This window comes from Epinephelus fuscoguttatus, linkage group LG19 (assembly GCF_011397635.1).
Source record: "Epinephelus fuscoguttatus linkage group LG19, E.fuscoguttatus.final_Chr_v1".
NCBI lineage: Eukaryota > Metazoa > Chordata > Actinopteri > Perciformes > Serranidae > Epinephelus > Epinephelus fuscoguttatus.
The window spans coordinates 6,270,818-6,298,337 of record NC_064770.1 but is presented as its reverse complement, the minus strand read 5'-3'; the positions used below and the strand labels follow the sequence as shown (position 1 = coordinate 6,298,337).

The following is a 27,520-nucleotide window of genomic DNA, read 5'->3' as shown; positions in this document are numbered from 1 at the left end:
TTCCTTTCATTTTCACACAATATTAAAATCCATCAACAGAAAACACTTTTTGTTTAAGTAACACTACAGTTACGAGGCCAAGCAATGCAGACCTGTGACTGTGATGGATAACACAAATAAGTTTTACGAGCAAAGGATGTCTGGATCATGAAAAAAAACACTTAAAATTTGTAATGTGCATTGAAAAAGGTAACTGATGGGGTGCCCAGTACATCCTTGACACAGCGGCCACAGGTTCAATTCCAACCTGCAGTCATGTGCTGCATGATATCACAACAAACGTGTTATATTAGGTAAGATTGTTTTTTAGCCACTGAGCTCTTAAGCAGAAACGGATTGTAACTGTGTTACTAGTGCACAGTAAATATAAGTTCTTCTTTTAACATTGGGCTGTGATGTTAATGAGCTAACTGGGTAACTAGTGTCTTGAATCTGTCCTGTCGTTCCTCCAGTTTCCTTTTTTGAACAATGAATACAGACTATCGCCACCTGCTGGTATGGAGTGTTATTTCTTCTCAAGCAGGCACAGAATATACGTGCTAGCTGGCTTTGTGGTGTGTTCTCAACGCTACGTTTTGGCCAAGACACGGGCGACAGGAGGTGACACAACAGCTGGCACTAGTTCTTTGCTGTCGGTTTGGTGTGTGTGTGTACGTTTAGAGGCTTTGTAGGTTGAAGGGTGAGTGTAACTCAAGCTGTTACGGTGCCTGTGTAGACAGCTGTACTGATAAAAACTGCGACAGAAGACTAAGAGGAGAGGCTGTAATGCGCTAGGTGTAGGCACAACAGAGAGACGCTGGAGTGATCTGTCAGAGAGTTGGAGTGTCAGTGGTTGAGGGGTAATAGGCATGTTCAAGCTAAAACAGGGTTTGATTCAGTCTTTTCAGTGATTAGCTGCCAGAAGCAATTACAACACAACTATGAAGACAAGTAAAAAAAAAAAAAAAACAGAACTGGGCTGATGTATGCAGGATGTCTGTGTTCTCATACAAATACACTAAGTTATTTTTGTTAAGACTGAAAACATCTGGCTTAGAGGAGTCTGGAAAATGTAACAGCTAAATAAAAGGCAAACTCCATTACTATTGAAACTTGCTATACATTCTTATCATCTTGATGATTACTCTTCTACGTATGCTGATGTGTTAGCATGAACCAGTGGAGCCAATTGTGTGCACATGGAGGACATAAGTGTTCATAGTCTGAACCCATCTGGAGGAAGAACACCTTAAGCCCAGGCCACCAGACGCCTGCTACTGTTGTGAATTAACACTATCCGAAAAGTTCAAATAAAATAAAATAACACTCATAGTCATACATACAGATCTGTGTGGGAGGTTACATCAGCTGTTAGAAAAGAGAGCGAGGTGGGTGTGAGAACTACATACTGATACATCAGACATGAGAAAAGAGTAAAGAGGAAAACGTGAACTGTACATAAGCAGTACACAAGAGTGAGATCAGCCAACAGGCACCAACTGCTCAGGTTCATTAGTGACCTTTTGTTATAAGCTTAGGATGCATGGAAAGGAGAGACAGACAGCAGTTAGAGGTACCTTTTACAAAATAAAAATCATTCAGGACAACAAAGAAAGACCGAACCCCCCCTCACCACTTGAAGTATAATACACTTAGGGTGGTATTCCACCTGGGAGGAAGAAGAAAGTTTCCCTGCTTCCTCACCTCTGATAAAGTGAAGAAATCTACAGGCTTCCACAGGGCTTGAGTATTAGTTTGGCCATTTTCAACCTGGACCAAAGCCTCCGTCATTGTTTTGCCAAGTCTTTTATTAAGGCTACTTTTCTTAGAGTCCCTCTGAAGAAACTTTCAAATGAGACTCTGACCAACTGTCACCACAGTTCCAACATCACTACATGACGGTTAGACTCAAGGACATTTTCAAACCAAGGACAATTTTTTCCAGGTTACATCTTGTGCAGTGCCTGTACACATAATGTCAAAACTCAGCCTGGTGCATCTTAAATTATTGGAATTTTCTGGATCTTCATTAATCTTAAATATTTTTGGCGATAATTGATTCAGCAGAACTGAAAAGAGAAGTGTCTTGCAGCTTTGCAATGCATCTGTGATGCAAACAGACACTGGATATGTCCACAGTTTCTGTTTACTGTGAACACAGTCCCATTAAAAAAATGTTCATGGATCACAGTGATCCAGTGTACCTTGGTCATGAACATGTGTTATGTATCTGGATTATGTTATTTGAATAGGGAGAAACACATTGATTGCACATAGAAAACATGGCAAATGGAATGCTATTAATACGCCACACCACATTAATGGTCTGTGGAGCATCAAGCATCATAGCACCGACAGTGTTTGCCCCATGGGTGACCTCAGAGATGCTCTGGCTCAGCACCAGGTGCTCTGACTCTTGTATTAAGGATGTCAACAATTAACCATTAATTTATCAGCAGAGAATTTTCTTGGCCAGTTATGCCTCTGGGTCTATAGGTTAAATTGCTACTGTTCATTTACTGCACTATGCACCACCCACATCTGCTGTGCAAACACTGCGCCCAAAAAAATGAAGCTGCTTACTCAGCAGGGCCACCTGGAGGGAGACTGGAGGGTGGCCACCATGTTTCCGCAGCAATGTGTTCCCCTTACAGGGATGGAGTCACCAGCAGTCATCACTGAATGAGGTGCACTGCTAGCTAACTGCCACCTGACCCAGGTGGTGTGCAGTGCAGAGTGGCCAAAGAACTACTGGAGTGGGCAGGGTGGGCATTGGGAACTATGTTTCTGCATGTCGACGGGGCAAGAAATCTGGCTGTCAGCAAAGCTAGGTCTAGTTTGCATATTGAGATCCAATAATGATATAACAGAGTTGAGATAACAACCAGACTTATTAATACCAGGTGTAAATGCAGATGTCATTATCCAGAAAACACATCTAGATACAGATCACATATTCATACCAGGCCCAAATGGGGTCATTATTTGTCTGTCCAGACCCTGCTGGTAAACTAAGGTCCTGATTGAAGATGGCCACAGTTCTGTTTTTGAAACATAAGGAGTCTTCTTTTCTGAAACAAACTGAGAAAAGACACCATGAAATCTGATTTTTGAGTGACTCGTGGAAAGGCGGAGGCATGAGAGTTCTGCTTGGCTTCAAATCACAAAAAGGTGGGGTTCACAATGTGCCCTGAGAAACAGCAAAATACAATGTGTCACTATTAACCCTGCGCTAGCTACCCTTATAGCACTGTGTTAAATTTTACAAGTGGTCTATGTATCCAGTTAACTGTAACAGAGTCCATCAGCAAATCCACAAAAGTGTAAACCCCTATAAAATATAAATTAAAGAAAATGCATAGGTACATACAGTATATTCATATATTAGAAAAAGAAATGAAATGATTAGAAAACTAGAATTAAGTGGACTTTGGAACAGGAATTCCTATTTGTATGTGTGTGTGTGTGTGTGTGTGTGTGTGTTAGTTCCTCAGAGGAAATCCCCACAGTGATGTCATCATGACGTGCCAGTGGAGAGCAGATGTCAAACGGGACAAAACAAAAGAAGTTCTGAAAAGGAAGGCAACACCTGGCAACAGTCGCTGATGACAGCTACTCAGTTACATCAATTTAAAACAAGCCCCTCCCCCTCTCCTACCCTAGCAACAGTGGTCAGAGCAGCATAGAAGAAAAGTGTGTGGATGTGTATCAGAGCGACACTTAGGGTCAAATACCATAAGAGACGTCAGGGAGATTCACTGCAGAGTGTGGACGGGGGTAGAGAGTGGGGTTAGAGGTCATTTACAGTGGTTTGAAGGGTCAAAGAGTGGTTGGGGCTCTGAGCCAAAGGTGGCTGTTATAAGTCACAGTGAACAAGCTCAGTAAGGCAGAGAGCAAGCGTGGGGGAATGGCGGTAGTAGTGGTGGCTTTAATATACAGTCAAAGTTCAAAAGTGAGGAGCCGGTCAAAGTCAAGGAGGGAGGATGGATGGGTAGAAGGACAATGCCCTCTCCTCTTACAGGTAAGAAAAAGGCACCTAGACACCCACTTTCCATCTGCCTCCACCCACCCCTCCACCTCCTCCTCCTCCTCCTCTTGGTCAGTCCCCTCACTGCAGCATCAGCTGCTTGAGGTTGTCATGCAAGATGGTGTCCTTGACGTCGCGGAACACCAGCCGGATGTTCTCAGTGTTGATGGCCGTGGTGAAGTGGTGGTACAGCGGCTTCTGCTGCTGTTCACGGCGCTTTTTGCGAAAGCATTCCACCAGGAAGCGCTGGACATCTGCCAGGCTTGTGGGGTCACCCGAGAACTCGGGGAAGTAGTCTTTAATGGATACCTGCTTCACCTTCTCCTCCAGCAGGTCCGTCTTGTTCAGGAACAGGATGATGGAGACATTGCAGAACACCCGGTTGTTGACGATGGTCTCGAAGATGTTGAGGGACTCGCTCAGCCGGTTTGTCTGCCGGTCCTCCATCAGCACCTGGAGGTGTTACAATGGAGATGTGTATGCTGAGGTTAAAGGTTATTGTGACAGTGTGTGTCTGGTATGAGCAGCAGGTATATGTAAAGAACACCTCACTATTGTTTTCAGACCGACTTGAAAAATTGGGAACTAATCCTGTAAGTTCCTGCTGTGAAGAGGGCACTTAGTTTCCTGATTTTCCTGAGTTCCTGGGACACTTTTTTTTCTTCATGTATTGTATATACCAAGTTAGCTTTCATGTAAAACACATTCTGTCAGGACTCATCTGGGATGAGATCTTTTGGTATTTCAAAAGCCGAAATATTTATAACCCATGGCCGTAATATTGTAGTGTGAAATTCAGTGGGGTTTATAAGGTGGGAGCTAGAATTACCACCTCGCTGCTGTATGCCTCCATGAACACGTCAAGTTGATCTGTGATAGCCTGACATTATTACTACGTCAGGTCTGCGATTTTCAGGAGTTCCTCTTCTAGTGTTAGTGTGGCCTCACCACAATATTTGGCTTACAGCTGACTCACCTGGTCGTATTCAGAGGAGGAGACGAGAAAGAGGATGGAAGTGACTGAGTCAAAGCATTCGAACCAGCGCCGCCTCTCAGAGCGCTGACCACCCACATCCACCATCTTGAAGGGCACGTTCTTAATCTCAAAGTTGTACTCGTGGATGCCCTTAGTGGGTTTTCTGGCCAAGAGAATGTCCTGTTGGCTGGGGAGGTAGCCCTGCAAGTACATTATTGGACTAATCATTATTATTTTCTTAATTTCTGCAGTATTCATCCAGGATCTATGTCAATTGACTATTGAATAACACGCTGTTTAAGCCACACACACACACACACACACACACACACACACACACACACACAAACAAGACAACCAGGAAAAGAAATAGAGACCATGAAGATAAAAACAGTGCGCACACACATCTTATGCAGGCACTTTGGGGACATCCCTGTTAAACACTGCATCCCTAAAATACCAGAGTGCATAAACAAATGTGGTGCTTCAGGAGGGTGTGTGAGACTGTGTGTGTGTGGGGATGGGCAGGACTTGGTTGTTCTCCATAGGGATAACAAGGCTTAGCCCATCAAGCCAAGACAAATAAAACAAGTGCATCTTTAACTATTAGGGACCAAATGTGATGTAACATTTCCAATCGTGTGTGTGTGTGTGTGTGTGTGTGTGTGTGTGTGTGTGTGTGTGTGTGTGTGCGTGCGCGCGCGTGTGGGTGGGTGGGTGGGCGCGTTCAACTGTGCTCTGGATACACCAGATCCAAATTCATTCAACATTCCAGAGGTGATTACTCATTGCTGACACAGACCATGCTGGCGTGTGCGTGCTCACACACTAAAACAATCACAAATAACGGATATGGTTTAAAGGTCTGGGGAAAACAACCACAAATAAATACACAGATCTCTGATGACTAGTTCATCAGAATAGTGTAGGTGAGTAGGTGTTAGCACATAGCAATTTTAACAGCCTGGGCAGTTGCTCTTAAAGGCTACGGTCACTCAACTTCAACACAGTGTAGTACATAATATTTATAACAAGAGGGACTCCGAGTTTATCTCAGGGAGCTTTCACACCTGTAGTGACATTCCTTTGTTTAGGCCAAAGAGAAAATGACCCATTGTTGCTTGGTTGGTAAATTTCATGTAGACTTATTATAAATGAACCAAACAGGAGTGTGGGGTGGTCAGGTTTCCCTTTCTTTTAAAAAATCATATATTTACCTCCCTCATTTTTACAGTTTGAGGTCACCTGAACAGCAGGGTAAGAAGTGACACTGGAATTTTACCCAAAGTTGGAAAATTTTCAACTCTCAGCCACCACAAAAAAAACAGCAACCATGCAGCGCTCTGCACAGAATAGACACTCAGCTCCTGGTCATGCTGCTGGCATTTGTGTAACATCCCCTACAGATGGCCTGTCAAAAGCACATTGTGCATTACTGCAATAGCACCAGCCTTACTAGCGTTTGATAACAAGTTAGCTGTATAATGCTCATAGACAACCTAAGATGATTAGCAAGCCAGTACAGGATGACCATTAGTGAATTTTAAAGATGTCATCACATGTATCACGTCACATATATGGCGTGAGGTCCAGAGTTTGCATACTGTAATATTTCCCCAGAAACAGTATGCATTTCCCATACTACTGAATACTAAATGGTCCACAGCCTTTTTATTTTAAAGCGATAACTGCAATAATGAATACATGAATGAATTCAAAAAGCACCTTACTGTGTGTTCAAGAATAACATGTGGCGGCAGCAGAGTGCTCGCAGCTCCACTGTGTTATTTACGTTATGCTAGCATCGGAGCTGTGAGCAGCCTCTCTCTCCATTTGCACAAGGGAAAGCCAAAACGCTGAGCAGGCTGGGTGTGCAGTTTCTGAAGTGAAACAAGACTAAGTATTGAGTTATTTTCTTCACCACAGAGTTGATTTAATGTGTTTAATGTTGCAGTGTGTTGGTCAGCCGGTCTTGTTTATTTACGTTACAGTTTATCGCTGCTCCGCTTCGATAACGTCCATCTCTGGGTGATGGCGTGGAAAGCATTTACAATATACTTCATGTTCACCTCACAAATGTAATGACTTAAAATTAAATTAAAACATTTTTCCAACCGCTGCCTTTTGTGAAGATGAATTACAATTTAACTCCAGCGTGGCCTCACTGTAGACTGTCCAGGAGCTCCACTGCCCTCACAGCTGAGTTCCACCTCTTTTGTTCCATCAACATCATGTATTACTAAACATTTAGACAATCAATTATTGACATTTATGAATCGATACCAAATCGTCCACGTCTACATTGTGATGCATCTAAGAATCGATTATTTCCCCCACCCTTAGCCATAATATGATCCTAGTAAATTTAGACAATATTAACTTTCCAGTAACTCACTTGCAAATACCTTACCTGTTAAATTATATGCCATGGAATATATTAAGTTTGAAACAACCAGCAATTCCTGAACAACTATGTTACCAACACAACGTTGCTAAATTGTAAAGGTGTCACTTTCTGTATGTGGATTTTTTTTTTACATTTTTATACAAACATTGAGAAAGTGATATGTATATAAATCACAGCGGGTATACACTATTAGAACCCAGTGTGGAGACATGACCAAGGACAGGAAGACAACACTTTCACTTCTCTATTCAGCAAACTATCAGAATGCTCTCACACCCATGTGCTCCATCAATCACTCTGCCTTCTCGGTAGCTGCGATTGGTGGAGCCTATGCAGTGTGGGAGGGACTTACCGACTGTCCGAGCTTTTCCAAATTGTCCAGGAAATACTTGACTGACTCACCCTGAGACAGAGAGAAAAAACAAACTTACTATGGCTGCTCTGTGTAGAGCTGTGATACATTATATAATGTACACGCAGCTGAAAAACAGCCTGTAATCATCGGGTGAGAATGTAGATTAGATAAGTAAATAAAGCTTTATTTATATATGACTTTATTGAAACACACAGTCACAGAGTGCTACACACACACACACACACACGCACGCACACGCACGCACAAGAAAAGTTAATTTACAACATAAAACACACCACAATGAGAGATGAGACCAAACTAAAAAAAAAAACAAAAAACTAATTATAAGACAGGAATAAAGATCTACATTACTATTAGGACAACAGCATCTGCCACCACGTATTGATTTCCTATTTTTGGAGCTGGGCTGTTTGTGACTGCTTTAAGAATATATATATATATATATATATATATATATACTTTCGGTTATATGGAGCACACACTGTTGGAGCCTAGAGTGTACTCTGAGCACAGGTGGAACAGCAGAACACCAGGCACAGTGAGAGTGAAACTTAACCTTTCATTGAGCTTGGACTTAAGGTTCGGACACACCAAACTGATGTCAAAGAACTAGCGGCGATGAAAGCCAACTGTTCCGTCGTCTATGTAGCCTCACTTGCCCTGTGTCGGTTGCATTTGAACACACTACACGGACTACATCGGACGGCCAAGTGGCACGTACGTTCTGCGCCTGCATGAGAGAGCGCGGAGTGAGAGAGCGGTACATCCTGACAGCCGAGGGGTTTCCTATCTGTGCAGCCGCACACCACAGCCACTCCATGGACTATTACATCCAGATGGTCCCGGTGTTTCCTCCACAGGCTCCACTTCACTCAGCTGCCCGACAAACCCGCTGCTTCTTCCCACTTTAACCTGAATAACAAACCAGGGCTCGGTGCTCTGGTTGGATCCAAACGGAGAGCCGGGGCTAGCTCAGACACTAGCGGAGGCTAACTGGCTGTGCTTCCCTCCGGTCATGCTATGGCTAACGCTCCGCAAGCCGCTCCCAGCTAGCTCCAGTTTGTGATTCAGGTTAAAGTGGAAAGAAGCAGCGGGTCTGTCAGGCAGCTGAATGAAGTAGAGCCTGAGGAGGAAGCACCAGTTAGCCCCGGTTTCACTACAAGCAGATTCACTCGCTACAGGGGCGAGGAAATAAAACAGCCAATCAAACAGCCAATCACAGGCAATCGTCTCTCACCGACGAGCTCCGCCGCCGATTCAACATGCTCAATCAGCTGACACAGAAGTGCCAACAGTGCGGAATACACCACAAAAACTAGGCTGACAGACGCTCACCGACGGCCCTACTTTGGTCAACGGCCGACCGTCAGCTTGGTGTGTCAGGGCCTTTAAAGTTTGCATTCGCTCACCTCTGCAGCTGCTGCTCTTCTCATTCATTGATCTGATCAGCTCTGATTGGATCAACTGATCCATTATCCGCCCTGCGACGGTTGGGCCAGTGTAGAAATTTTCAAACCGGTTTGTTATTCAGCCAAACACCTGGACCAGGATACCGAATTTTACCAGGAGTTGGTGCTCTCGAGTGGAATATGATGGCACTGTGTCCCAACAGCAAACAAGCAGCAGACTATCACGTCACATTATGTAACATCAGAGCTCACGGTCCAAACTGACTCCATTAAATATGCACTTCTGTTACTAAACGTAAACAAACTACTTAAATATCAGCTGTTTGCTCGAGATCAGACTAGAGACATAACCACTTAAAAGCAAACTTGCTCAGCAAACTTCCAGTTTTTAATCATCCATTCTGCCCTGAATAGACGGTCCAACTCCAAAAAAAAAAAAAAAAAAAAAAAAAAAAAATCAATATATGGTTGCAAATGCTGATATCATGGCAGGCCCCCACAAATAAATGAATGTGTGGGAAACCCTGTGATACATATTTTTTATCATAAACATGCCACTGTAATAATACCTGCAGGACAGACAAACATATAGGGTTGCAATGATATGAGATTTTCACAGTATAATAACCATCTCAGAAAATAGTGCAGTTTCACGGTATCACAGTGTTACAGAATTATTATTACTATCAGTCAGAATGACCCTAAAAGGATTCAAAACAGAAAAGTTATGTTTGGTTGAACACATGGTTTATTACTATACTTGAAACTTGAAACCATTTAATGGAAGTATGTAAAAAAGTCTCCCTTTTACAATAACTAAAATAAAGGTGAGATTGTCAGTCCAGCTGTTTTGTTTTTGGTTTTTTTTCCAATATCGTAGATAAGCAAATGTACATGGTACGATAACCTTCAGTTTTTGTATCACAGTATACCTGGACACCAGTATATTGCTGCAGCCCTAATTAGAAAGACCAGCGTAGAGTTAGCCAACTGTTCTTTCTATCTCAGCTAATAAAAACAGATGCTTGGTAAGCTAATTTCCCTGCAGAACAATTAAGGGTCATTATCCTGTGAGCAAGACACTACAAGACCATAATCTAAAACTGTGGAGAGCAGTGAGGGAGAGATAGAGGAAGGAAGGGTGTGGGGAGGCAGAGGGACAGAGAGCAGAAAGAGAAGCAGCCCTTCATTAGCTTGTCTGTGTTCATCTGTGTGCGCTCAGCAGCTGCAGCTCTGCACCATCAATTGTGAGGACGACTCTTTATCTGTTGCTGTCAATGCTTGTCTGTACACTCGAAGTCCCCCTCAATCTACTCACTGGACGTCCCACAGTCACATTCAAATAAAGGTAAACGTGAGCATCATGGATGTAAAACTATGGAACACAGGGCAAACACTGAAGCAGGGGTTAAAGGGCAACTGTATATATGGGTCAGATATATGGCTAAATCAATACACAACACCAGCACCAAGTTCAATGTGACCTATTTCTCCCCTTAGGCTGATAAATTTGTACTGTGTGGAATCAAAGATTGCACCAGAAATGCTAAGGACATTAGTTACGGATCGATACATCAACCAAGTTGCATTGTCACTCACCAGCTGGAACTCTCGGCGGCGGTCGTAGGCATTCTGGATGCCCTGGTCAGCCCACAGGGCCCGGATGGACGGCAGGTAGTGCTGGAAAACTTTGGGCTCCACCATGCCATGACCGTGGGCCATCACCGACCGGGTGTCAAATGCCATCATGGTGTCTCCGTGCCGCTGGTTGGACGGGTCGCCCCATGGGATGTGTAGCTTCTCCCGAGCATCCACCAACACTCGAATACCTGAAGCAGGAGGGAAACACGTCAGACTTGTATTCCAGTCAAGAACAAGTCCATTAAAGCCTGGATTTCCTCTGAAATTAAACATATGGCACATATGTGTTTCTTGTAGAAAAAAGATTTGCACAAGAAACTTTCCACAAACCACACACAGAGATACTACTTTTAAAAGCGAATAGAAGAGATTGTGGTATTTAATGCACGTATAATTCTGTTTCTAAACTTCATATACCTCAATGATTACAGTGTTTCCCACAGGACAGGAATTTATTTGTGGTGGTGTGGGGGGGCGGGTATTAAAAATATTTTTCAATACTCAGAAGAAGGAGTGAACATCCAACGTCAGAGTTAATTACTAACGAGCAGAACCTTACAGCCGGGCTCCACCGGCTGCAAACGTAACGGCCGGGTTCCACCAGCTGCAAAAGTAAGCGTCCCGTCAGCGTAGCGTCGCGGCGTATTCATTTGGGCTCCACTGACTGCGTGGAAGCGACACATAGAGAAGCCAGCGGGGTTGTTTACCGTTTGCTGAGCCATGAAATGTTAAAGCATTTTCCACCTAAGTTATTACATATATTTGAGTTATCTACAAGTTTACTGTAGTGATTGTCATCTTCTCGTTTTCAAATGTCCGCCACGGACATTTACACAATGTCACGGATAAACATGGGTAAATGCATGAAAAAAAAAATCATCATATATCACCTCTGATAATGGTTTATTCATTTAAAAACACATTGTGCTCGTTTAGCACACTATTTCATGTAGTTTTTATCTGCTGGAGGGTCGCGTAGGGGAGTGTAGCGCGACAAAAATAGAAGAGCCGCATAAAATAGAGAGTTGTCGCGCCGCTCCCGTTGCCGGTGCAGCCACTGTAATTGATTAACGGGGGCGAGCTGCTACAGGACTCGCGCTGCAGTTAACACTACTAACAGCGTGAGTTAATGTCTCTGCACATGTTGAGCTTCCAGCTATGTTAATACAAACACAGGCTAATATAACATGATGAGTTAGAGTTGTTCGAACCACTTTTGGCATATTTGTACCGAGAGTTGTTTGGATCCGTTCTGCTACTACGTCTGCTTCTTGTTCTTCTTCTTCTGGCAGACCAGGTGTGTTAAGTGCGTCTTTACGATGCATACCGCCACCTATTGCACCGGAATTATAACGACAAGCTACATTCACAGACAGTGAGTCCCATTATAATGTGTTTATGAGCGAGGTCGAACAGGTAGCGCCAAAAGCATAAAAATCTATATGTGGCGGAGATAATTTATTCGTGGCGCACCGCCACAGATAAATGAATGTATGGGAAACACTGGACTAGTAGGGATGGGTATCGTTAAGATTTTAACGGTACTACTACTCTTATCGATACTGCTTATCAATCCGGTATTTTAACGGTACTCTTATCGATGCTTTTTGAGGAAGAAAAAAACAAATTAAGATCATAAATTGCTTTATTTTCTCAATTCTCATTATGCAACAAAATTGTTTTTTAACAAAACATTTTACTTTTTACAAATTGAAATGTAAAATACATAAAATAACAGTGTTGTCACGGTACCAAAATTGGGACCCAAGGTACGATACCAGTGAAAATATCATGGTTCTGAGTAGTATCACGATACCACAGCGAAAATGAGGCAGATGTGCCTTTTGTCATTTATAAAAAGATAAATCACTTTTCTATAATACATCAATGATGTTTCAATGGAATAAATTACTGACTGACTTATTCATACTTCAAAAACAGCATCAATAAGTGATTAACATAGGGGGGATCAAAATAAAATAAAAAAAAAATGAAATAAAAATCAACCAGCCACCCTCCTCCCCTGACAGTCCCTCCACAAGTAAAGAACAGTCCCTAAAGTGCGGTGAGGTTTGTGGGCCGTTCCCTGCCACAAAGAGTAATGTGAACGGCTCGTTTCGTGTTGGCTGCTAGCATAATGTTACAAACCTGGACTGGACGTAAATGAACTAGCTGTGCTAGGGCAGTCAAACCTTGTACGTCTGAATATGATGCACTTTCGCAAGGTGTTTTGACAAATTACGTGCGTTGCCGCCACGCGCTGTGTCTGCATCACCTCTTGTAATGTAAAGCCACACTTTTGACCGTTTGGCTCTCTCCGCCATTGTTATCTATCTAAAGGTAGGCTACAAGCTTGAGTTGGTGTGTGCGCTGTCTTGTGTGCGTGTGTCACTGGAACAACAGCCCCGTCCCCTTCTCTCCACTCACACACAGCAGGCAGCCAGGGTGAACGACACAGATCTCTCGTCTTCAGGGAGAATAGCGAAAATTATGATACAATGACGGATAATTGACGAAGTTGGTGAGCTAAACGTGCAAGATAACATTTATCTTGTAAAAAAAAAACAACAACAACAACAACAACAACAAAAAAACGCGACTGCTCAAGTACCGATAGCAGAACCGTTAAGGTCAGAGCTTATCAATACTGCGGTCTTGGAGAATGTAGCCCCGGCGCTCATTCAATACTGGAGTTCGGTACTCATCCCTACTGATTAGCTGATCTGTGCTACCTGAACATAACATTTGAGAGCTATGTAGCTAACTGGATGGCTATGTTGCTTGACAAATTACTTGAGGTAGTTCTTCCTTTAATGCAAACAATGAGACATTATTATATATATATATATATATATATATATATATATATATATATATATATATATATATATATGTATGTTGTTCGGTTATTCAGAGCACCACACTCTCACAGCACAGAGCTTACTGTGGACACAGACAAAGCTGACAAATCCCAGTAGCTGTGACACTGAAACTTGACTGTGTAGTCATTTGTGTAGAAATAGCATGCTCCAATTCTTAGAACAATAGTGCTTTCATTTCAGTGTTGTCCATCGTCCTTCCAACCTACTCCAGATGAAACCAACTGCATTTTCATGGAAACCACACACCCAGTGGTCCAACACTGGGTCTAAAAGTTTGCTCTCACTCCCCTCTGCAGCAACTGCTCCTGTGATCCATCGATCTAATCTGATAAGCTCTGAATGATTTGACCACTCAAACTCAACAAACTGCTGCTGAGGAAGTTCCACCTGGGATATGTTCACGGACCCCAAAAAAAACTCCAATTTCAGAGAGGTGACACAGAATGATCACAAAGGAACACACACACACACACACACACACACAGAGACAGACACACACACCAGAATGTTTTCTGATCTGCTGAACACAATAATCTCCAACAATGTTGTTGCCTGTGCTAAAAAAAACCTTTCAACCTCTCTAGTACCACTGTTATGTGCATACAGCCCCGCTTTCCCCATCTGTTAAATATCTTTCAAACCCCACATCCCACACACAGAGCACTGACCACTACCACTAACCAAATTTCTGGAGTAAACCCTAAATATAACACTAGGGTATATGATGTCATTACTTGAACTGAATCTAGTCTTACACTCCAGACCTGACACGAGTACTGAGGGAAACCTTAATTAGGTTTCAGCACTGACATTGCAAAGTGCACATGTGCAATAGTCGCACTGCAGGACATGCAATGTCCTGCAGTGCAAAGCAAGGCAAACAAACTCAATCATGTCATGTCACTTTTTTGCTGCCTGATAGAAAAGGAAAACTTGCATTGGTATCATTTTCCATGACTAACATTACTGGCCAAGCCTTCCCCTTTAGGGCAGGTTACGTGTGTATGTGACGTAGTCTGGCAGCATTTGTTACGGGAAGTGAGACTGTCCTGTGTATGTAAAAAAGTCCAATAACCGAGCCACCAAGAGCTGCAGACATAGTGAGGTGCATGCTTTTCTGAAGCTACAGTAATCAGAAGATGTCTAGATGAGCTCACATTAAAATACAACTGTAAAAAGGTCTTGTTTTGTTCACTGCACAGAAGAAATAATTCATCTGTTCATTGCAGCATTATCATGATGTCTCCTGACCATTCTTCATCGCAGATTTGCCAGACTGTAAAAGCTAGTTATCAGCTGCAAATCAAGATTAAGCTGACTGAGTTAGCTAAAAGGCCCAGACAGGCGACGAAGGCTGAGTGTTGTGTTGCCTCACGTCACTCGTGTCTCAGCCATTAAGCTGCACTTGAACACACCAATAGGACTACAACCAGTGGCCAACTAGCTTATACAGTGTGCCTGCATGTGCAAAATTAACTCTCTATACCAGCAGGTGGCGGTAGTCTGTATTCATGATTCAAAAACGGAAACCACAAGACCGACAGGATAGATTCAAGACGCTAGTTAGCCTGTTACCGGAGCATAGGTCAACAGAAGACAGCACTATGAGACAGCTGCACAGAGAAAGGAAAAAGTTAAGTTTTTTTATGTTTCTATCTCTTACTTACTCAGTCTTACCTTTCAAACTCTGTGTAGACTTATTTGTAACGATGTTTGAGCTCTGCTTGGGGGAAGACGGACGGTTTTGTGAAGGTGCGATATTACATCTCGCCAGTTAAGGGGCTAAAATTAGCACGTTCACCCAGGTGTTGTGTTCCCATCAATGCCAATTGGAGCCGGAGGCAATAAATATCCGTGCCTACTGCTGAATATTTTGACCCGGGGGTGAATGCCGATTAAAACCATTCCCATTCCAAGCATGGGTTTTTTTGTGCAGTGGGAAAGGGGCTCAAGAGAAGTCTGTCTGCTGAACAACCAAAGCATGCCCCGTAAGTAGTTGACCACAACCTGAAATTTGTAAGCAACATGCATCACATGTTAGATCACTAACTGTATCTGGGATTGATAGGAGGAGTATTATATGATTACAACGGTGTCATGGTGTATTCAACAACCTAATTCCCACCTCCTACCCCTAAGGAAAAAAAGGAAAGGCACTTCCCTACAAAATCACAACAATAACTGTAGAATTACTTGCAAATTTCCTGTATTTTTTCATACTGCAATATATGTTGCAGAAAAAAAATACTGCAATGGCAACTTTTTCCAATATCGTGCGGCCCTAACGTGAATACTTTGTTTTTACAAAGACAAAGCTGTTCAGTTATAAATTTCCTGTATAAAAACATTGCAGCCACAAATTTGATCCAATGAAATACCGGTAAGCACCAAGAAAAAGTTTACTTTGGTTGAGCTCACGTTTGTGATTCAGGCAGTCCAGTGATCAGAGATGGGCAGTGTGCTGAGGCGGTGAGTTTACATTACTGCTCTGTGAACTCTGCTTCACCCCTTCAAACAAGCCTGCTCTGACAATGCTCCATGTTCCTTGGCTGTTTGCAGCACGTGGGTTAATCCAGCTGTCTGCACGGTGTGTGTGTGTGTGTGTGTGTGTGTGTGTGTGTGTGTGTGTGTGTGTGTAAAATGACAGCTCAGGGATGAGTGTTTTGAGTTTACATATCTTTGGTTCTTGTGTTGAGAGATGTAGTTTTCATACCCAAGAACAGGGGTGTTTGATATGGACATATAACAACACATGAACACAGTTGAACTTGTATGTATTTCACAGTTGGGGATAGACACAACAGGATGTCATACTTAATACATTACTGACAATTTACTCTGACATCCAACAATCAGTACACTTAGATGACACTTGAAAAAACCGAATTATTGCCTTAATCCAACTATAACTGGACAACTGAAGTGCATGTAAACGCGTTACTCCGACTAATATCGGAGTTCTCCAACTCCAATTAACACACCCAGATAATGCGATTGGAAATCAATTTTCTCCGGCATGTATACGCCTTAATCGGAGTTAAACTAGACAATGCATGTGCGCATGCTCCACACCCCCCACGCTGGCGTATGACCCCGGAACAGACAAGACATGCTATTGTTGTAGCTAGTCTCCAACAGCATACGGCGTTCTTGTCTGCCTCTCGAAATCAACATGACCACGAGGGATAGCGTGCACCTTATCTGCAATCAGTAACGCGTACATTACGTACGAGATGAACAAAGCTGTACGATTATCCATCTTGCTGTTGCTCGAAAATGCCGGTCTGCCACCTGACTCCAGTTGTTTATTATTAAGTGACGTAATAGGTCAACCGGAAAGGGGGTCGTATTAACCCGCTGAAACGACGCATATCGTCACCTAGTGTTGAGGAGGAGGACACATTCCCGTCAGTAATTCGATTTTCTCAGTTCCATGTAAACTGGGACAAGGACAGAAGTCCGATTAGACGCCAAAATCGAATTTTGAGCATAGCTCGATTAAGCTGTGCATGTAAACATACTGAATGTCAACTATATCCTGTCATGAGAGTATTATCATAGGGTTTAAACAGTGAGGAACAAGGGACAAGGAACAGTGCCACCGCCACTGATGTCATTTATTACTCTACTTATTTTGCTGCTGACCTTGACCAGGACTGCCTGCATAGGAGAGGGTGCATCTCAATGGGACATTTCTGGTTAAATAAAGGACAAATCAATTAAAGATTTTTTTCGTACTCGTCGTCCTCCGCTTATCCGGGTTCGGGTCGCGGGGTCAGCAGCCTCAGCAAAGAAGCCCAGACAGTCCTCTCCCCAGCCACTTCCGTCAGCTCTTCCGCGGGAACCCCGAGGCGTTCCCAGGCCAGCCGGGTGATGTAGTCCCTCCAGCATGTTCTGGGGTGGCCCTGAGGTCTCCTCCCGGTTGGACACACCCGAAACACCTCCCAAGGGAGGCGTCCGGAAGGCGTCCTTACCAGATGCCCGAACCACCTCAACTGGCTCCTCTCGATGTGGAGGAGCAGCGGCTCTACTCCGAGTCCCTCCCGGATGAGGGAGCCCAGCCAGCCTTAGGGATTTTTTTGATTACCTAAAGTTATTTTCAGTATATTTGCAGGCTTATAGTATAAAATACATTTAGATACTCCTTTTCCTCCAGTTATAAAACGCTTTAAACGCTGCACAGCAGGGCTGCACAATTAAACAAATAGAGTGTGCCAGTAAACCCGGAACTCCGTTAGCGCTTTTAGCACTTATGGTTCTCTTGTCTAAAAGTCAACACGTTTTTTGAATGTGATTTTGGTAAAATGCCTCAAATAAGGTCTGTGGTCAACAAAAACTTAAGCGAGTTTCAGGTTTTGTTCTACGACATAAAACACGTCAGTAAATACCCTACTTGTGAATTTTGAAGCTTTTACGTGTCGTAAAAAAGGCGGTTGCTAACAAGTTGCTCAATACAACTACAAACCCTGTCGGGGACATTAAACGTCATCACCCCCGAATAGGCGAGACTGCTGGCAGTCCGCCATTACAACTTCTTATTTAGCTTAAACAGTCCGATTTCCCCATTATACAATGTTTTTAAAATAAAGCGGCCGAAATCAGTTGAAAGCTTAGTGGCGGTGACGTCAAGAGTCATGCGACCGTGGAGTAGTCACGTAGTTCGTTAATGCCTAACGTTAGCTTTTTACTTCTGGCGATCGCATTTAAGCTTCAAATGCGGTATGAAAGGTGTTCATATGTGAAGATTATCTCGCTGAACAAAACCTGTAAGTATCATAAACTTGTGTTAGCCACAGAGCTTATTTTCTGACATAATCCAAAACGCAATGCAAAAATCACATTCACTTTCTCTTCCGGGAACCAGCGCGATGCTAAACTTCCGGGTTCTGACATCAGTCCTGGCACACTCTATAATAATCAGAGCCATGATTTTGGCTTCCCCTAATTAAATGAACATGATAGACAGTGATACTGAAGTTTAAAATTCATCCTCCTCTTGGAGGAAAACTCTGCTACATATCAGATCAAGCACTTCCTAAACTAAAAGTAGCTTCCACTTTGGGGAAGCTGTTTGCTGCATGTGCACCCTGCAGCTGCAGCCTGTAAAAAACTTTACTAAAGTTGCAACTGCAAATGAGCAAAACAAAAATGATCCATTCATCAACCATCATCATCTCTTGTTTGTATTTTGGATTTAGGAGAGAACAAATCATATGTAAAAGGTGTATGAAGCTTGTGTCTGCACCATAAAGCAACACAACTAACTTGATAAACTACCTGTAAAAACACCACAATCTGCAGTATGATGAATACACAGTGGCCAAGAATAATAATAATGCTATTGTTACCTTACTGATTCACCATCCTTGTCCAGCATCTACTCAGACATAACAGTGACACTGTACCGTATCCATCCAGCTTTCAAAGACTGAAATAATTAAAGCAAGTGCTTTCCATTTAGTCAAAGGTTCATGTCCAATAAACACAGTTTTCATTTTGTCTTAGTTAACCAATATTTTGGGTTAGGGCTGGGCGATATGGCATAAAAATAATACTGTGATTTTTTTGGCTATATTGCAGTACACAATATATATTGCAATATTTTGAAATCCCCTCTTAAGTCCTGTAGACTGCTAAAATACAAAATTATTATGGCAAAAATAATAATCACGATTATTTTGATTGTTATTGAAATCATGATTAATAAACACAATTTTAAGTTGGTCATGTTGCCTTGGGGGGCAGACACCACAGGGTGACAAACTTTGCAAACAATTTCTTTTTGCTCGACGTCCGTCAACTTGAAGCCAAAAAGTTTCCAGATGACTGAAGTTGTCCTACCTTTCTCCTCAACCAAGGGCTGCCTTTCTGCCATGTTCTCAAATCGCTCACTCCACATATTATTGATCCACACACGTCACACGCTTGCTGCTGCTGCATGTAACACTGGTGCATTCACGGTGCTTTTCCAGCACAGGAACTTACATACATGCCGCGTCGTGCGGCGCATTAATCATTTTTCTTTGATTATAATGTTTTTATGATCGTGAGAAGCCAAAATCAAAATCATGATTAAAATTCGATTAACCGTCCAGCCCTAATCCTGATCAGATGCCCGAGCCACCTCAACTGACCCCTTTCGACGCGAAGGAGCAGCAGCTGTACGCCGAGCTCCCTCCGGATGTGCGAGCTCCTTACTTTATCTCTTAGGCTGAGCCCAGCCACCCCACGGAGGAAACTTATTTCCACCGCTTGTATCCGCAATCTCATTCTTTCGGTCACTACCCAGAGTTCATGACCATAGGTGAGGGTTGGGACATAGATGGACCAGTAAATTGAAAGCTTTGCTTTCCGGCTCAGGTCCCTCTTCCCCACGACGGACCGGAGCACCGCCCACATCACTACAGACGCCACACTGACCCGCCGATCCATCTCACGCTCCATTCTACCCTCACTCGTGAACAAGACCCCAAGATACTTGAACTCCCTTGCTTGAGGCAGTAACTCTACCCCAACACGGAGAGGGCAAACAACTGGTTTCCGACAGAGAACCATGGCCTCAGACTTGGAGGTGCTGACTCTCATCCCAGCTGCTTCACACTCGGCTGCAAAACGCTCCAGTGCATGCTGGAGGTCATGGTGTGATGGAGCCAACAGAACCACATCATCTGTGAAAAGCAAGGATGCAATTCTGAGGTCCCCATACCAGACCCCTTTCTCCCCCCGCCTCGAGATCCTGTCCATGAAGATCACAAACAGGATTGGTGACAAGGGACAACCTTGGCAGAGGCCAACACCCACCGAGAACGTGGTCGACTTCACACCGAGTATGCAGACACAGCTCTCACTTTGGTCATACAGGGACCGAATGGCTCGTAGCAACGAGCCCGGAACCCCATACTCCCGCAGTACCCCCCACAAGACCCCCCGAGGGACACGGTTGTGAGCATTCTCCAGGTCCACAAAGCACATATAGACTGGATAGGTAAACTCCCACACCCCCTTCAGCAGCCTTGCAAGGGTAAAGAGCTGGTCTACTGTTCCACGGCCAGGACGAAATCCGCATTGCTCCTCCCATTCCTTATGATAACCACAGAGAGAGAGCACAAGAGCAGTGCGAGGAAGCCAGTCACTACAATGGCACAGCTCAACAGTACAAAAAAGGTTTTATCCATTTTTAAACAGGAAAAAAAAAAAAAAAATCATTCACAGCACCCCACCCGCACAACTCTGCTGTTGATTACCACCAAAGCTCCAGAGCCAAAATATGGTATTTGGGACAGCCCTACAATTCTTAGATACATTCTGCCTCAATACCCAAAAGTATGACAATAGTGCTTTTTAAAACCATCTTAAAAAGGGCAGGGCATCAGATATTGGTGATTGTCTTTCATCATTATTGTCAACTGTCACAAATTTACAAGACAGTTACAAGACAACTAAGAGTTAAAACTGCAGGTGACTCCACACAAGATTTTTTTTTTATTTCATTTGCCTGTAACAGTTCTGTACTTAGAACAGAATTACATGTGAAACAAAGAACTGTACTAATGATACAAGGTTTCTTTTCCATACTTAAGGTGGTGGATGATCCCATCGCAGCATCACAAATGAGGGGGGTTCATTTAATGACAGCATGTACCTTTTTTAACTCAGCTGCAACACAAAAAAACACGTGTCACAAGTGTGTCAATAGTGCGTCACAGACAAGCTCTGCTGCTTCCTCTGCCTGTTACCAAAACTCCCCTGAACCTCAACTGATTTAACTTTTATCCTGAAATGACACTGACACTAACAGTTTCCTTTTCAGTGTAACCACGTCAAGCGTCTGTCACTTCCCCCTGACTGAAGCTGAGCAAGCCTTTCCAGCCCTCCACTTCCCTGTTTGCACTCATTCAAAGGGGAATTTACGCCTAACTGCCCCCCACAACCCCAATGACATCATGGAAGCACAAACAGAAGCTCCCCTCTCTGGTAAGTCATTGGCTTACTGTCGATCACCTCAACCTGCGCAGAGCCAATCACCTTTGATTTGCTCTGATTGAACCAATCCCCTCTGATGGTTCAGAGGTACTGTTGCAGCAGGTGGCAGCCCATCACCTTCACTTTACAAATAACTCTATCCTATGAATGTGAATTTGCATGTGTTTGATTGCCAATCACAGTGTGTTACCAAGTGACGTCACATTGCACTGTGGCAAAAGTTTTTTTGCCACATGACCCTGCAATGCTCTGCCAGAACCTCTGCATCGACTTGCATGCTATTTTTGCAATGCATTTCTATTTTTATGTCTTCGTTATCATGGATCATGCATGAAATCAGGCTATTATTGACGTATGGTTCATGCATGACGGTGATTCATCACTTATTCACTCAACACAATGGAGATGAATGTAATGTTTGTTTGTAGTGTTCAAAGCATTGAAGATGTGAATTTTGAAAATCCAATAGCCAGGGTCCAAAATTAACACCCACCGAGCACCAAATACAGGTACATGTTCCTTTTGGCGAGTAAACATAGGAAGGCTATGAGCCACATCATCAGATAAATGATTGTACCAAAGAAGTCTGCTGCCTGTATCTAAGTTTGACACACACATTCACACACAAAAATACTTGCATGCACACACACTACCAGATGTGTTTTCACATACACCTTAACAGAAACTGATAATGTCAAGCACTTGTCGTTGGTGCCACTGTTTACTGTACGGGACATTAACTACTTCACTAAACTATCTCCACTATCACTTGGCCGGTAAAAAAATAAGTTTGGCCAGTGGATTTTTTTTATCTGACCTTACCAGTCTCCTTAGCCAGTGGTTCAAAAAGTCAGTTTCAGACACTGCCAACAACTACTTATGTTTCCAAAAGCAATGCCCTTATTATCCGCAGACCTCACTGTGAACAGCATTAAAGCAACATTATGCAACCTTTTGTTTTACCTCATAATCATTTTGATGGTACACTGACTTGTAAAAGGGAGAATGGCCCCTCTTTCAGTCCCACTCCTCTCTCCCAATGCCTGCTCTTGCACTATGTCACTTTTGCAAGCGGGTAGGATCTCCTGGGAGAAGCGGGTAACAATTTACAGCACTATGGCACACATAACCAGCTAGCTATGAGAACAAGCTAGCTCAGTATTCTCAGCATGAACATCTTGGCAGAGGCGAAGAACTGTGCATGTAGAGCTGACAGTTAAGTGTTTAAATGTTCTTTATTTTTCTAATGAAAAGAGTTTACCAAAGTTGCCAATGGGCAATATGTTATCTCAGTCCCTTTTTATAAAGCGCAGACCTCACCTGCATGCTGTGGGGGTACACGCCCATAAACAGGGTTTCCCACACATTCATTTATTTATGGGGGCCCACCACAATTAAAACATTTGCCACCACAAATAAATTTTCTATTTTTGGAGCTGGACCATATATTAGGAGCACTATTAGGTTATTTCTAGTTCCACCCTGTCAGGGCGCACTCTGGGCAGAGACGGAGAAGCAGAACGTCAGGCGCATTGACAGTGAAATTTAACCATTCATTCTGCTGGGTCTACAAATCTGCATAATTGACGTCAGTGATTATGGAAATACAGCTATTTGCAAAACGTATGTCGGAACGTGGCATTGTAGTAAGCTGCACTGGGCTTCACCTGATCAAAGCATGGAATCCACTGGAGAACAAGCTGCTGCTAAAATGAAATCTCACAGGAGTACAACTGTACAACTGCTATGCACTGACACTTGAAGCAACAGCATCCTGGAGCGCTTTTTCAAGGTAGCAGCAAGACAGCCCCAACCTGTTTACTTGTTGTCCCCACCCAAGCACGACATTTCTAACACTGCACGCATGCAAGCCACAGCTGTCCAGCGAGGTAGCGGTCATGCACTGCTCATACAGGCAGTGTGGTTGGGGCTTATTAACACGTAGAACATGTTTCTGTTAAAAAACACTTAATCTTTCTGCACCACTGCTAACACTACACCATGCATCATCTAACATTGTTATTCAGTCGTTTCATGTTGTCTGTTTACTTCAACAGCCATACACAAGTGAGAAAATGGCTTAAACCAGTATTACATATAAAAAATGTTTAAATTATTTTTCTTGCTCCACACTGATGCAAAAATACATTTGCCGGTAACTGTCTAAACTGAATATTACTCCAGTGATGAAGTAAATCCATGTCATAACCATTTTAAGGTTTAGGTCACCTTCAGTAAAATACAGATTTTTTCCAGTTCAGGGAAAGGGTTACTATAACACAGAGTGATGTAGTAATAAGGCTGATTTTAAAGTAAGCTGATATCATTTTTTGTGAAGATGATTGAATAGAATTATTTAAATATCAATTAGACAAGTTTTTGATATTAATTTGGGGTAAATCAATTGTTACGTAAGTAATAAAAAATATAATCATTAGGAAAATCACTAAATTAGTCGTTAGATTAATCAACTAATAAAAAAAAACATTAAATTAATCAAGACAAAAATAATCGTTAGGCGCAGCCCTACTCACTTTGGTCATAAGTTGTCACAAAACTAAAATTTCTAGCTTTAATACAATACCTTAAAAAATTGCAAAGTTTGATACCATGTTCTATACTGGGGGAAAAACTAAGAATTGACATTGGAGGCATACAAGTACATTTTTAAGGCTATAAACTGACAAACTTTTACTTGGTTACTATCAGCGAACAGCAAAGTAACCCTTAACAATAAGAGAGAGCAGAAAGCACATACTGAGTGTTTAAACCTTTCACACCTTCAGATGGTGTCATCAATAATGAGTCAAAACATTCTGTACAAGCTACACAATGAAATTCAAAAATCTCCAGATTTCCCTAGCAGAGGAAATTCATTTGTAGATCACAACTGTTATGAGACACCCTACTTTAAGTCATCTGATACATCATGTAGGTTTATGTGGATATTTTTTGGTTATTTTGACTCAATTTATGGCAGCTGCTCAAGTGTCTGTATGGGGTTTCTCTCCACAATCCATCCATCCATCCATCCATTATCTGTAATCGCTTATCCTATTCAAGGGTGGAACAGGGGCTGGAGCCAATCACAGCTGACACTGGGCAAAGGCAGTATACACCCTGGACAGGCAGTTACACTATCACAGGGCTCCCTCCGCAATGATGCAGGTTAATACCAAAAATCAGTTGAAACATATGCGCAGCTTCATTGACTTTTAAATGAAGTCTATTAACAGATGATAAGGGTTGATTTAAACTCGAAAGTTGTAGCAAGACTACAAGTTTAGTGAAGTGATTGTAGAACTTTTGGAGGAGAGCTTAAACTACTGAACAACAACCTGTCCATCTGTTCTGTAACTGAGTGGTCACAAAATTTCCCACTTTTCATAAACTCAGCCCAAATAGGTGGGCTTCAACTGTTTAGAGAAATCATACTTAATTCAAAAAGCGGTATCATTTCAACACTAACTTTTTTTGGTTGGTGTTTTTTTGTATCCTTGTCTATGAGTCTGTGTTCCCCAAGGTCTAAGGTTTCTGTGAGTGCAGTGTGGGATGAAGTCTTGATGAGTTCATTTTTCCCTCTGCAGCAGTTTGTAGAGTTTTGAGTTGTGGGGTAGAAAATTAATCAGAGGTGATCAGATTGATGGATTAGAGGAGCAGCTGCTGCAGAGGCAAATGTTAAGCAATGAAAGGTCAAGTTTCCCATTTACTTCTCTGGGCACTGACGGAGCAGCATCCAGAGAGCGCTTTGTGCAATGAATAACAGAAGGGTATATATATTCCAACAGCGCTCCTAACAGCCCAACCCCAAAAAATAGAAAATCAAATAGTGGTGGCAGATGTTTTAATCATGGCGGACCGCCACAAATAAATGAAAGTGTGGGGAATCCCAGATGATATTCAGCATATTGCCACACACTGAAAATCTCAATAATATTGTATCGCAATAATATCATATTGTGCAGTCTCTGGTGATTCTCACCCCCACATTTATATCTCATCCGTGTACTGTTAACAACGTGCAAACACAATTACACTTCTTGAGAGAGATGACTTGTCAGATGATGCATGGATCTTGCTGTTAGTTCTGTAGTAGACTGATTGAGGGCGCTGTTTAAATGGACAATGTGTCAACTTCCACAGAAGGTTCAGTTATGTTGTAGTTCGGTTAGAGAGGGCTGCCCACGGTCATGTTGGATGATAGCAGAGTTTACAGTAAACACGCACATTTTTCAAAGGATTCTGGTGTCATGTTCTCTCCACACACACTACAGTGATATGACTCGCTGATCACAGCCGTGGGAAATACACTAGGACAAAATGTCAAACCATTGTGTACGCTGTGTGAGACTCAACATTGGGAGGGAGAAAAATATTATCTGGGAAGCTCTGAATAATCACTAACAATAAGACCAGCGTCGCCTTCAGCCGCACAGTGTAGACCAACACAAATAACATGGGCGTTTCTTGGTCGCTTCACCAGCTAACCTCACTAGCTTTGTCGAACACAGAAAAGTGCCCCTCCAATCGGCTCAGCTGCAGCTAGCATGGCTACCAACTTCCCACTCAATATTCTTTACACCCTAAAGTAGGTGACCCATACAGGGGTCAAAAACAAGCCCGCTTCACCATATGAGATACAAAGACTGCTCAGTGTGAACTTACCTTTTATAACATTACTATAAATCGTGGCTCTGAATTCTTCTTTGGCCTTCTGATCGAAGTCCTGCCCATGGATAATGCGCATCTGCTTGAGAAAAGTGGACTTGCCGCTCTCGCCTGCCCCAAGTAATAAGATCTTTACTAGCCTTTTAACATAAGTCTTATCTCGATTAATACACTTATCTATCTCTTTAGATTTCCGCAACTGTTCTACCTCGCCGCTTGTGAGGAGACAGTTAGGGAAACATACAGATAAAACGGAGCGGGACGGCAGGAAATCCGCCATCTTTGAAACAACTTCATCGATACAGCGAGGAGGGCTGAGCTCACCCTAGTCCGCAGATGCATTCATGTGTCGTAGGAATCCACATTCCATTTCCAGTGTAACGTTAGTTAAACCTTCCAAATCAAATCCGTAGCTGTTAAACTGAAGTAAACTAAATTGAAGTGTAATAAAAAATAATATTAATTTCTGGAAAAATGATGTGTGGGAACTGTGCAATATTTTAAACAAACTGCATTGTTTTTATACGATAAATTTAATTCTAGCTGCACTCATATAGAAATAACGTAAAATTATAGCATAATGTATCTTTACTCCATATGTAACCAAAAGAATTAACAAAATATAAGTTTACCCACTCTTGGATATTTGATCCATGGTTTTGCATGAATAAAAAAAACCCTGATGTGTGTTTAGCATATCGGGGAGCTAGTCGAAATAAATTAAATGAGCATGAGTGAGTATGTCACAGCGTAGTTCATGTGCGTCAAATAATTCCAGTTTTTCAAACATACATGAACGCAGCAAAAATGAGAGGTACAGTGGCGGGCAAGGCGCGCGCACGACAAAGTAGGTGAGCGCGCCAGTGCTTCAATGTTTGGGCGGGTCGCACAGATTGCTGTAACAACATCTCTCTCAGCATTTTTTTTCCTGACTCAGTTGGACAGACATTTCAAAACATCTACTGTACTAGACTCCACAGATTGAAGGCAAATAAAGAGGTCGATAAAAAGTTAGTTGATTTAATAATTCTTACATACAGTAGGCTTATGACATCATGGCCAGATTTACCTGTTGGGGTCCATGCCCAGGTTCGCTATGTTTTTGGTTTGTATGATTGTTTCCCATGTTTGCTATGTGGTTTAGTATTGGATAAAAATTAGCTGAAACATCT

General features: G+C 42.6%; 1 protein-coding gene across 1 annotated transcript; it reads right to left on the bottom strand.

Annotated features, from left to right (window-relative positions):
• Window positions 1-928: 928 nt before the first annotated feature.
• gna13b (guanine nucleotide binding protein (G protein), alpha 13b) lies at window positions 929-26,641 on the bottom strand. The gene is made up of 5 exons (XM_049560400.1): window positions 26,346-26,641; window positions 10,774-11,003; window positions 7,742-7,792; window positions 4,983-5,183; window positions 929-4,459 (listed from the first exon to the last, which is right to left on the bottom strand). The coding sequence occupies exons 1-5, from the start codon at window positions 26,626-26,628 to the stop codon at window positions 4,088-4,090; spliced, it is 1,137 nt and encodes a 378-aa protein (XP_049416357.1). The 5' UTR covers window positions 26,629-26,641; the 3' UTR covers window positions 929-4,087.
• Between the last annotated feature and the right edge of the window lie 879 nt (window positions 26,642-27,520).

What these genes read in the sequence shown, in the direction of transcription:
- gna13b (XM_049560400.1), bottom strand. Translation starts at nt 26,628, where the DNA reads ATGGCGGATTTCCTGCCGTCCCGCTCCGTTTTATCTGTATGTTTCCCT. An exon ending in GCCGCCGAGAGTTCCAGCTG is followed by an intron (nt 7,793 to 10,773) that starts GTGAGTGACAAT and finishes TCTCTGTCTCAG; the next exon opens with GGTGAGTCAGTCAAGTATTT. An exon ending in TGGAAAAGCTCGGACAGTCG is followed by an intron (nt 5,184 to 7,741) that starts GTAAGTCCCTCC and finishes ATGTACTTGCAG; the next exon opens with GGCTACCTCCCCAGCCAACA.